This window comes from Catharus ustulatus, chromosome 6, assembly GCF_009819885.2.
Source record: "Catharus ustulatus isolate bCatUst1 chromosome 6, bCatUst1.pri.v2, whole genome shotgun sequence".
NCBI classification, from domain to species: Eukaryota; Metazoa; Chordata; class Aves; order Passeriformes; family Turdidae; genus Catharus; species Catharus ustulatus.
Window position 1 is genome coordinate 2,791,754 of NC_046226.1, and position 11,863 is coordinate 2,803,616.

General features: G+C 51.0%; 1 protein-coding gene across 1 annotated transcript; it reads right to left on the bottom strand.

Annotated features, from left to right (window-relative positions):
* Window positions 1–4,251: 4,251 nt before the first annotated feature.
* Window positions 4,252–5,904, bottom strand: LOC116997335 (inositol 1,4,5-trisphosphate receptor-interacting protein-like 1). The gene has a single exon (XM_033061876.1). It carries the CDS (start codon window positions 5,902–5,904, stop codon window positions 4,252–4,254), a length of 1,653 nt encoding a protein of 550 aa, XP_032917767.1.
* Window positions 5,905–11,863: the final 5,959 nt, after the last annotated feature.

Below are 11,863 nucleotides of genomic sequence, written 5' to 3' on the forward strand. Positions count from 1 at the left end.
TTTCAGTTTTGCAGTGCCTGGTCACAAATTCCTGTGCACGGCATGGGATGAGTTTGCAGATCCAGGGTCTGCACTGAGCAGAGCTCTGTCAACCAAACAAGAAATTGCACCAGGCAATTTCTCCTCTGAAGATGTGCCCATTGATGCCACTTCCTTCTCTCTTTCCATGAGCAATATATAGAAAGATAAACCAATGTTTTGTCTGCAGTGCCCACAGGCAGAGTGAGATTCTGGGTGTGGAAATGTCACCATTGTGACAGTCCTTCAACCTCCGGAGGACAGTGCACTCCTGCCATCTCATGGACACCTCATGAACAGGGAGGAATTCTTCAAAAGGAAGAGGGGATTATGATGAATTTTTCTTCAAATCTACTTCAACAGTTGAGAATTTAGCTAAGTATTAAACAGATTAATTTTTTTTCTTTTTGCCTTTTTGCAGGCTTTTGATTATGCAGTTTTCATAATAAACTCAGTGTGGTTGTTTCCGATTTGGCCCCGTAGCATCTGGCAGGGAGCCTCTGTCTGAATGCGAGACTTGCTGCATCCAGATTTGATTCCTTTTCCTTGGCACGGCTTTGCCTCCTGCTGATGGAAGCTTTAAAGAAAAAAAAATACCATGACATCTGAAATACTGCCAAAAAACATCAACATGCTTTCTGGCTGCCATCTATTGTGAAATGCAAACCTCTGAAGATTTCATATTTCTAAAACTGTGGTGCACCTGTTTGCAAGAGAAACTACCTTGTCACATGATGACATGTTTTGCCAAAACACTTTAAATTTTTTTTATTTATTTGTTAGCTTTAGAATGTAAGTTCCATCCCTTTCCTCCCTCTTTTTCCTCCCCACCCCAAATTTCTCCATGCAAAAATCCTTGTTCCAAGAATCGCTATCTGTAATTATACGATGCATTTCTGCATTTCCCACCCTCTGGCTTTGACTGATCCTTGTCTTCTACCTACAGTGAGAGCTGCAATGACTGGGTGCATTTGTCATGAAGACCTTGGTGCCTGCTGTACCCAGTTTATACCCAGATAAACCCCAGTTTGGTTCAACTGGGAGCTTGCCAGTGTCTGCAAGGTCACTTTGGTTCAACCATCTCTTCACTACCCCTCGCTGGACTGAAGAGGGCTCTGCTGCCTGGCCAAACCTCTCTGTCTGCCACAAAAGAAAGTTTCTTCTTCAGCTTGAGTTTATTTCAGTTGTTTTTCAAGGTAGATTTCAGCTCCACAGCTGCTTGGCAGGGATGGGAATCTGAGACAGAGCTGGATGTCACAGGTGGGCTCGGGTGGGCCAGGAGAGCTTGGAGTGAAGAAGTCTCCTGAAAAACAAGTGGCATCACTTCATTTTGCTCCCACCTGGTAGATCAAAGTATTGCTCAGTGATAACGTCTCACAAGTCGCCTTCCAGGTGTCACAGAACTAAAGTGCTTTGCTCAGGTTACACTTGCTTTTTGCTGGTCTCGCTGTCACCAGAGAGAGCACAGTGTGCTGACTTCAGGAATTCTTCCTGAAAGACCTTCTCCTACTTTTCAGAAGAGTGACAGCATGGTCTCACTTCCACCTCCCTTTGCCCAACTGTTTTTCTGCTCTTCGGGGAGCAAAAGGACTGCGTGTAAATTGGCTTAATTTCAAATCAGAACCATTTCAGCACTGTAGGTCTGGTTCAGTTCAAGAAGAACTTGCAAAATCTAGATTCTGGAAGAACATGTTATACAAAGAGCAGGAAAGATGGTTTTCTTCCTCTTTGTGGTCTTTTTCTTCAGCATTTGCCAAAAGTTTGCTGCCTTCTTCCTGATTTCTGGCATATACTCCCACATTTACACCCTGTCTAGTTAGTTATTATTTAGCAAAATTCCTCCTGCTTCTCTTTCATGCTTCCCCTGGTAAGTCTCCGCTTGAGTTCTCATGTCCTCTGCTTCAGCTCTCCTGGCCTCAGCTCAAGCTCTCCTCTGGCCTTTGCTCCCTGCTTCATTGCTTCTGTTGTGTAGATAATCCACAGCCCCAAGAGCAGGATCAGCTCTTCAGTAGTAGTCCAGAAGGGACACCCACGTGCAGGAACACAAAACACCTTTCCCTCAGATGGGATCTGCTGAGGCAAGGAGCCCTCTGGTTTCTCCTCCATGGAGCAGTTTGGATGCACAGTGTGGGTTGATGCAACCTTGGCATCGTCCTCCTCATCCATCCTTGGGTTCCCCTTGCAGAGTCTCAGCCCCTGCATTCTGTCAGGGCCTCTGGGAAGGGGATATGTTCCCAAAGGAGAGGCACCTGCTGGGTCCCCATTCCCCTGTGCCTTATGTCCCTGTGTTCAGGTGTGCACAGAGAGGATGGGCACTCCTGCCTGCCCCACATCCTGTCTGTGGGGCCTGTCCCAGGCCAACTGGGCTGTGATTCCAGTCCTGTGTCCCCAAAGCCCTGCTGTCCTGCTCCCAGAGTCCTGTCCCAGGGCACAGCCCCATGGGCGCTCCCTGTTGCGGCCTGGCCTGGCCCCAGAGCAGGGTCCCCCTGCGGGTGGCCCCGGGGTGGCCGCGTGTCCCCAGCCGGCTGTGCCTGGGCAGCTGCCTCAGCCGTGAGGGATGCAGAGCTGCGGGAGCCCACGGCTCTGTGCCGCCCGCACTGCAGAGCTCCTGCTCCAGCTGGCAGGGCCTCGGCGCCCGCCCTGTGCCCTCCCGCCCCGCCGGCCGTGCCAGGCCCCGCTTGCTGCCCTCATGGTGGCACTCCTGGCCCCAGGGCTCTGCCAGGGCTTCTCCAGGGACACCTTCCTGCAGCCTTTCAGTGCCTGCCCGGGCCCAGCACAGACCTGCACAGGGGCTGTTTGCAAGGGCCTGCAGGGACAGCGCCAGGCCCAGTGGCTTCCCAGTGCCACAGCCAGGGCTGAGATGGGCCATGGGGAAGGAAGTTTTGGCTGTGAGGGCTGTGAGGCCCTGGCACAGGTTGTCAAGGGAATCTGTGGCTGCCCCATCCCTGCAAGTGTTCCAGTCCAGGCTGGATGGGCCTTGGAGCAACCTGGTCTAACCTGAGTTGTCCCAGCCCATGGCACATAGCTGACACTGGATGGCTTTGGAAATCACTGGACACTCACAGACAGAGGGTTTATTTAAGCACCGCCTTTATTGGAACTTTGCACTGACTGCAGCTCCCAGAGGGAAGAAAATCTTCCAAGATGGGAGGGCAGTCAGTGTCATTTTGAACAAACAATCATGTATTTTACACATTTTCAGAGACAAGTAATAATTATAAGCATTCTTATATTACAATTCTTTTCCATACTGTTACATATTATCTATAAATTAAAAAAAAAGAAGCTTAATTTAACACTAAAGATTACATAAAATTATTTGGTTATGGTAAAAATATAACATATTTCAATTGTGGATTATAAATGTAATTCATAGTAATTATTACTAAGAGTGATAATTTGCATGTAATAGAATGCATAACTGTTCTAATGAAATTAGTATTTGTTTGTATTATAATTATAATATTATACAGTAGTATTACTATTCATTACAGTGATTATTAGATAAAATAACTTAAATATTTAAATATTTCTAAACTAATCAAGGAGTTAAATCAATGTCCAGCTATGTGGCCCGATCCTCCTTCAAATGGGTCCATCCTCAAGGAAGCACAAAGCCTCTGCATGGAGAAGCATTGATAGATGCAGTTCATGCAGATGAGGTAACAGATGCAGTGAGGATGGGCAGAGACAATTTCAGGTCAGCTCCAAGACAGTTTGTCCAATGCTGACCTAAAGGTGTCCCTTGCAGGGACAAGGAGAGACACTGTCCATTGGGTGATGCCAACCAAGCAGCGCTGACTTTTCCTCTTGGTCTTTTTTGTCCTGTTCCTTTTTTCTTTTTCTGACCCACATTCCCACTTCTTTCATGCTCTAAATTTTGTCACTTCTCAATGGCCGAGCACAAGGGCATATTAAAAGTGGGGTTTGGTGATTTTGGCCCTGCATGTACGGCTTGTTCTGCTTCAGGCGTATTCTCAGGGGTGGGGAAATTCCAGCAGGGTTTTCTGCAGATCCGGGTGCCTTCTTTGGAAATTGAAATGATACAAGAAGTTGGAATAAACACTCCCGGTGCCCTCCACCTGCTGAGGCGGCAGCAGGGTCTGTGGGACCTTGGCCAGAGACTTTGCTCACACCCTCTTCTCCTTCAAGAACAAAATTTCTGCTATGAGGTGGTTCTCTGCTGCCAGCTGTGAGCAGCACAAGCACAGCTCTGTGCATTGGCGCCTTCATTCACTGCTCACCAAGAAGGATTCTTTTGAGCCCCTTTAGCAGAATCTGGCAGTCATATGTGGCCTGAGTGTGGGCGGCCGGTTCCTCTGCCAGCTGATGGAAGAGATTGTATGGCGGAGCAGCTTGAATGTCTGGGGGCAAATGGATGTAATGAGGCAGCCTCTGGTTGCCCACAATGAAATGGTTGAGGCGTTTTACCAGCACAGATACGCGCAGGCACCTGCTGATATCCAGCAGTCGGTTCAGGAAATGTCTCCTGCGCCACTGTGACACGGGCCCCACATTGAGCATGTGCATGACAATGGTCTTCACAGTATAGGTGGAAAAGGTGAAGCCCAGGAGGAGACGAGTGAAGAACTGCAGGCATTTGAGGTGCAAACTGTCCCGGGGAGCCTGCTTGGCGATGTGCTTGAAGAACTTGGCCTCTGCCACAGCATAAGTCTCAGGCCAGGCTGTGCTTTGGGTGTGAGCCTCTCTAGGCTGGCTGCTGACAAAGATGTCTGAGTCACCTCTGCGCACCCCAAACAGCATCTCAATCCTGAAGCTTTTTCTGCCATTGGTCACCTGGAATTGGCAGGAGCGTGTGGAGGGCAGCAGTTTTAAATGCCAGTTGTGTGATTGGGGCAGTGCTGGCCAGATGGCTCTCACCAGCTGGTAGAACCAGCGGGCGGTTTTCTGCACATCCAGGTAGGAGTCGGTGCAGAGGGTGTTGAGGAGGCTGGGATCCTGATTGCTCCTGAGCTCCTCCTCGGGGTGGTGCAGAAAGCACAGCATGCCCTCTGCCTGCTGCTCCTTGGTGCAGGTGCACTCCAGCTGCACGCGGACACGGAAGTTCCTCACGTGCCTCTGCTCTGCAGAGTCCAGCTCCAGGTGGAAGCTGTGGCCTCGGGGAGGAGTCATGGGAATGAGCACCTGGTAGACAACATCCTGCTCACGTGGACTCCAACCTTCAAAGGCGCTGCCCACCCCGATGGCTCGTTGCAGGCCTGGGTAGAAGCTGTTTGCTAAGACGTGTCCAAAGTACAGCCCATAATTGTCCATGAGGTTCTGTGTCCACTGGCAGCCTGCCTGCAGCTCCTGGACCGGCCACTGTATGCGTTCCATGAGAACTCTGCCAATGTTATCGTCAAACACAGTGCCAGTTTCATAGACTACAAGTGCAAGATCATTGTTTCCTGCATTTGCAGCCTCATTGACATCGTCATTTTCAATATTATCTTCTCCGTTTGCAGCGACATGGCCGTCTTCCTGTACATTGCCATCATCGTTGCCGTCTTCCTCCTGATTGGCATCATCTTCTTCTGCATTTCCAACACCTGCGTCTTCATTTGCATCCCCGTTTCCGGCTTCCTCTTCATTTGCACCATTGTTCTCTTCTTCATGGCCTTCTCTCCTCAGGCTCCTTTTGCACCCCATCAGCCATAGGATGAAGACAAGAACCAGGAGCACAGCAACAGCTAAGAGCTGCAAGAGCTGCACCTGCTTTGGGGTGAGCTGCTCCGCCTCCAGCTCCTGCTGAATCCTCTCCCATTCCAGCTGCTTTGCACGCACTTCCATGCGAAAACGTGTTTCCTCATCCCAAGCATCACCCACGAGCTGTGGGTAGTGGATGAGGCTTTTCAAAAGCACAAACAGTAGCACAATGGAATTCATGGTCTGCAGGAAGATGGAGAGAAGGCCTTGAGTGGGGCCGTGAGGGAGGCAGGGAGCAGTGGGGGCAGCAGGGATGGGAATGCTGAGGGCTCTGAGGGCAGGAAGGACAGGGCCCCAGACAACTGGCAGCCACCAACGCCTGTCCTGCTGCCCCAGCAGCAGCAACAGCCACAGGAGTAGAATGGTGCCCTGCCCAAGGCTCTCCCATGGGGTCTGTCCCTGCATGCAGGGGGAGAACCCATCCCTGGGGGCAGCGTTTCTGCCCCAACCCTTGTCCCCAGCCCAGCCTCCCCACCACGTGTGCACTCACCGCTTGCCCAAGCAACACTGGGCCAGCGTTACCTGCTGGGGCCTTGCATAGCTGTCCCCATTGTGACATGTCCCCTGTGATGTCGCAGGTGTCACAGCACATCAGAACCCAACCAACCCCACCCTTTTTTCCTACCCTGGCTCAGCCTCTCATATTGGCCCTGGTGTACTGGTTAAGACTGCGTTTGAATGAATCATTTTAAAGATCTCCCAAGGCTCTTTCTTTTGGATTGGTATTCATCTGCCCTCCATGGACAATCTGAGTGATATTCATGTTGGAAGGCAGCCTTGAGGATCATTGAATCTGAGCTTTGACTCCTCACTGCTTGAGCTACACGTCAATCTCATAGTCAGTGAGGTTGATAAAGTCCCTGAAGATCACACAGACGAACACCAAACGTAACCCTGCCTGCTGCACCAATCCCCAGATGCCACATCCACATGACTTTGAAACCTTTCTGAGGATGGTAACTCTGCCATGTCGCTAGGCAGCCTGTTGGCAAGCTTTGTATTCTTTTAGGTGAAGGAATGTTTCCTAGAGATCCAATTGAAAACTCCCATGTCTCCACTTGATGTCATTTTCCTCTGGTCATTTTGTTTGTTCCTGGGGGTAATATAATGATCCCCAGAGATCTACAATACCTGTTGAGGGACCATATGCCCTTAGGCTGTCAGGCCCTTGTGCTGTGAATCCATCTCCTCTCACAGGAGTGAAAGGTGGTGCTTTTGCACTGTGCTTCCCATGATCCAGTGGGACAAAATGGATTTTTGGTGGGCAGGAGAGTTTCATTCTGCCCGGAAGCATTTGCATGTGAAGAGAACCTTTGTGTCAAATTCATCAAACAAGGGAATCCATTCCCTTCCACGCAGAAGAAAAAACCGAGTTTTCCTAATAGAAAAGGGAAAGGTTTGGAGTGAAAGTCAGTGCTGGTATGACCCCACATGTCCATGTGGATTTCGAGAAGCTGCAAGGCCAGACTGTGAAGAGGGGATTCTGGCAGACAAGAAATGGCCTCTTACTCTCCGTCCTTCCATGGTACCTGCAGCAAGGCCCCAGTTTGGACAAACTCTGAATTCCCTGTGAAAGCAGCTCAGATTGTCACTGCCCGGCCTGAAGGAGGGGTGCCAGAGGATAAACAAGCTCAACAAAGTGCTACAGCAATCCAGCTTAGGCTACAGCTTTGTGCCCTTGTGTCTCTGGAGCCTTGAAGGGGAAAGCTGCATGGCTTGTAGTGACCTTCAGCAGCTCTCCTGCTAACAGCACTGGGCACCCCAAGGCTGTTTGTTCTCAGCACAGGCAAAAGCAGGAAGAACCCCTCACCTGGCTTTGTAGACCCCTGAGACGAGCAAAGAGGGGGAGTGTGCAGAGAAGAGATCATCAGCACTGCACAACAACTCCTGTCAGCCATAAATCACAGAAAATTGAAATATTACTGTTTGGGTTTGGGTTTGTGTTGTCTTTGGTGTGCAACCTTTTCTCCCCCCAGGGAAACCTGTGACATTTTCAATGCTGGTGACCTGGATTAGAGTGGTGCCCTTTTGGTGCTGCCTAGATGGAACTCAGAATTGTGCCTTTGCCCCTCTCTTTCCTCTGTTACCATGTGTCACTGCAAGGGCTTGATGGGTAACAGGGTTTCTCTTTTCTCACCTTGTGCTCAGGATCTGGGAGAGTCGCTGACCTCCCTGCCCTGGCCCAGCTTGACCCTAAAAGTGTTCTGCAGCAGGGTAAGGGGGCCTGTTGCCAGTGGCTCAGCTGCCAGCACCGGTGCTGGCCCACATGGAAGGCTCATCTGTATGGCTGGAGTCAGCTCACAGCTGCCAGCACCTGGACTGTGTCCCACCCCACACAGGCCCGACCATCAAGGCAGAGGGCACAGACGTGACCCTGGCAAGTCCACCTCATAACCATGTCCCCAAGTGCCTCATCCACACATTCCTGAATTCCCTCAAGCAATGACAAATGCGCCAATTCCATGGGCAGTCTGTGCAGTGCTTGCTGACCCTTCCAGAGAAGAAACATCCAATCTAAGCCTCCTGTGGCAGAACTTGAGACCATTCCCTGTGTCCTCTCCCTTGTTTCCTGGGAGCAGAGCCTGACCTGCAGCAGCCCAAGCGTCCTGTCTGGGAGTTGCAGTGAGTGAGAAGATTCCTGTGTGCTGCTGACAGTGACTGCAGCCCCGTGTCCCCCTGTCCCTGTGCCCGGCACTGCTGTCCCTGCTGTCCCTGCTGGCAGAGCCCTGTCCCTGGGCAGAGCCGTTCCCTCCCCGGGCACAGCCCCATGGGCGCTCCCTGCTGCGGCCTGGCCTGGCCCCAGAGCAGGGTCCCCCTGCGGGTGGCCCCGGGGTGGCCGCGTGTCCCCAGCCGGCTGTGCCTGGGCAGCTGCCTCAGCCGTGAGGGATGCAGAGCTGCGGGAGCCCACGGCTCTGTGCCGCCCGCACTGCAGAGCTCCTGCTCCAGCTGCCAGGGCCTCGGTGCCCGCCCTGTGCCCTCCCGCCCCGCCGGCCGTGCCAGGCCCCGCTTGCTGCCCTCATGGTGGCACTCCTGGCCCCAGGGCTCTGCCAGGGCTTCTCCAGGGACACCTTCCTGCAGCCTTTCAGTGCCTGCCCGGGCCTGCACAGACCTGCACAGGGGCTGTTTGCAAGGGCCTGCAGGGACAGCGCCAGGCCCAGTGGCTTCCCAGTGCCACAGCCAGGGCTGAGATGGGCCATGGGGGAGGAAGTTTTGGCTGTGAGGTCTGTGAGGCCCTGGCACAGGTTGCCGAGGGAATCTGTGGCTGCCCCATCCCTGCAAGTGTTCCAGGCCAGGCTGGATGGGCCTTGGAGCAACCTGGTCTAACCTGAGTTGTCCCAGCCCATGGCACATAGCCTACACTGGATGGCTTTGGAAATCACTCGAGACTCACAGACAGAGGGTTTATTTAAGCACCGCCTTTATTGGAATTTTGCACTGACTGCAGCTCCCAGAGGGAAGAAAATCTTCCAAGATGGGATGGCAGTCAGTGTCATTTTGAACAAAAAATAGTATATTTTATACATTTTCAATGACAAGTAATAATTAGAACCATTCTTATATTACAATTCTTTTCCATAATATTACATATTATCTATTAATTAACAAAAAGAAGAAGTTTAATTTAACACTAAAGATTACATAAAATCTTTTGGTTTTGGCAAAAATATAACATATTTCAATTGTGGATTATAAATGTAATTAGTAGTCATTATTAATAAGAGTGATAATTTGCCTGTAATAGAATGCATAACTGTTCTAATGAAATTAGTATATGTTTGTACTATAATTATAATATTGTACAGTAGTATTACTATGCATTACAGTGATTTTTACATAAAATTACTTAAATATTTAAATATTTCTAAACTAATCAAGGAGTTAAATCAATGTCCAGCTATGTGGCCCGTTCCTCCTTCAAATGGGTCCATCCTCGAGGAAGCACAAAGCCTCTGCATGGAGAAGCATTGATAGATGCAGTTCATGCAGATGAGCTAAGAGATGCAGTGAGGAGGTGCAGAGAAAATTTCAGGTCAGCTCCAAGACAGTTTGTCCAATGCTGACCTAAAGGTGTCCCTTGCAGGGACAAGGAGAGACACTGTCCATTGGGTGATGCCAACCAAGCAGCGCTGACTTTACCTCTTGGACTTTTTTGCCCTGCTCCTTTTTTCTTTTTCTGACGTACATTCCCACTTCTTTCATGCTCTAAATTTTGTCACTTCTCAATGACCTAGCACAAGGGCATATTAAAAGTGGGGTTTGGTGATTTTGGTCCTGCATGTACGGCTTGTTCTCTCTTCAGGCATATTCTCAGGAGTGGGGAAATTCCAGCAGGGTTTTCTGCAGATCCGGGTGCCTTCTTTGGAAAATGAAATGATACAAGGAGCTGGAATAAACTCTCCTGTGGCCCTCCACCTGCTGAGGCGGCAGCAGGGTCTGTGGGACCTTGGCCTGAGACTTTGCTCACACCCTCTTCTCCTTCAAGAACAAAATTTCTGCTATGAGGTGGCTCTCTGCTGCCAGTTGTGAGCAGCACAAGCACAGCTCTGTGCATTGGCGCCTTCATTCACTGCTCACTGAGAAGGATTCTTTTGAGCCCCTTTAGCAGAATGCGGCAGTCATATGTGGCCTGGGTGTGGGCGGCCGGTTCCTCTGCCAGTTGATGGAAGAGATTGTATGGCGGAGCAGCTTGAATGTCTGGGGGCAAATGGATGTAATGAGGCAGCCTCTGGTTGCCCACAATGAAATGGTTGAGGCGTTTTACCAGCACAGATACGCGCAGGCACCTGCTGATATCCAGCAGTCGGTTCAGGAAATGTCTCCTGCGCCACTGTGACACGGGCCCCACATTGAGCATGTGCATGACAATGGTCTTCACAGTATAGGTGGAAAAGGTGAAGCCCAGGAGAAGGCGAGTGAAGAGCTGCAGGCATTTGAGGTGCAAACTGTCCAGGGGAGCCTGCTTGGCAATGTGCTTGAAGAACTTGGCCTCTGCCACAGCATAAGTCTCAGGCCAGGCTGTGCTTTGGGTGTGAGCCTCTCTAGGCTGGCTGCTGACAAAGATGTCTGAGTCACCTCTGCGCACCCCAAACAGCATCTCAATCCTGAAGCTTTTTCTGCCATTGGTCACCTGGAATTGGCAGGAGCGTGTGGAGGGCAGCAGTTTTAAATGCCAGTTGTGTGATTGGGGCAGTGCTGGCCAGATGGCTCTCACCAGCTGGTAGAACCAGCGGGCGGTTTTCTGCACATCCAGGTAGGAGTCGGTGCAGAGGGTGTCGAGGAGGCTGGGATCCTGATTGCTCCTGAGCTCCTCCTCGGGGTGGTGCAGGAAGCACAGCATGCCCTCAGCCTGCTGCTCCTTGGTGCAGGTGCACTCCAGCTGCACGCGGACACGGAAGTTCCTCACGTGCCTCTGCTCTGCAGAGTCCAGCTCCAGGTGGAAGCTGTGGCCTCGGGGAGGAGTCATGGGAATGAGCACCTGGTAGACAACATCCTGCTCACGTGGACTCCAACCTTCAAAGGCGCTGCCCACCCCGATGGCTCGTTGCAGGCCTGGGTAGAAGCTGTTTGCTAAGACGTGTCCAAAGTACAGCCCATAATTGTCCATGAGGTTCTGTGTCCACTGGCAGCCTGCCTGCAGCTCCTGGACCGGCCACTGTATGCGTTCCATGAGAACTCTGCCAATGTTATCATCAAAAACAGTGCCGGTTTCATAGACTACAAGTGCAAGATCATTGTTTCCTGCATTTGCAACCTCATTGACATCTCCATTTTCAATATTATCTTCTCCGTTTGCAGCGACATGGCCGTCTTCCTGTACATTGCCATCATCGTTGCCGTCTTCCTCCTGATTGGCATCATCTTCTTCTGCATTTCCAACACCTGCGCCTTCATTTACATCCCCGTTTCTGGCTTCCTCTTCATCTGCACCGTTGTTCTCTTCTTCATGGCCTTCTCTCCTCAGGCTCCTTTTGCACCCCATAAACCATAGGATCAAGACTAGAACCAGGAGCACAGCAACAGCTAAGAGCTGCAAGAGCTGCACCTGCTTTGGGGTGAGCTGCTCCGCCTCCAGCTCCTGCTGAATCCTCTCCCATTCCAGCTGCTTCGCTCGCACTTCCATGCGAAAACGTGTTTCCTC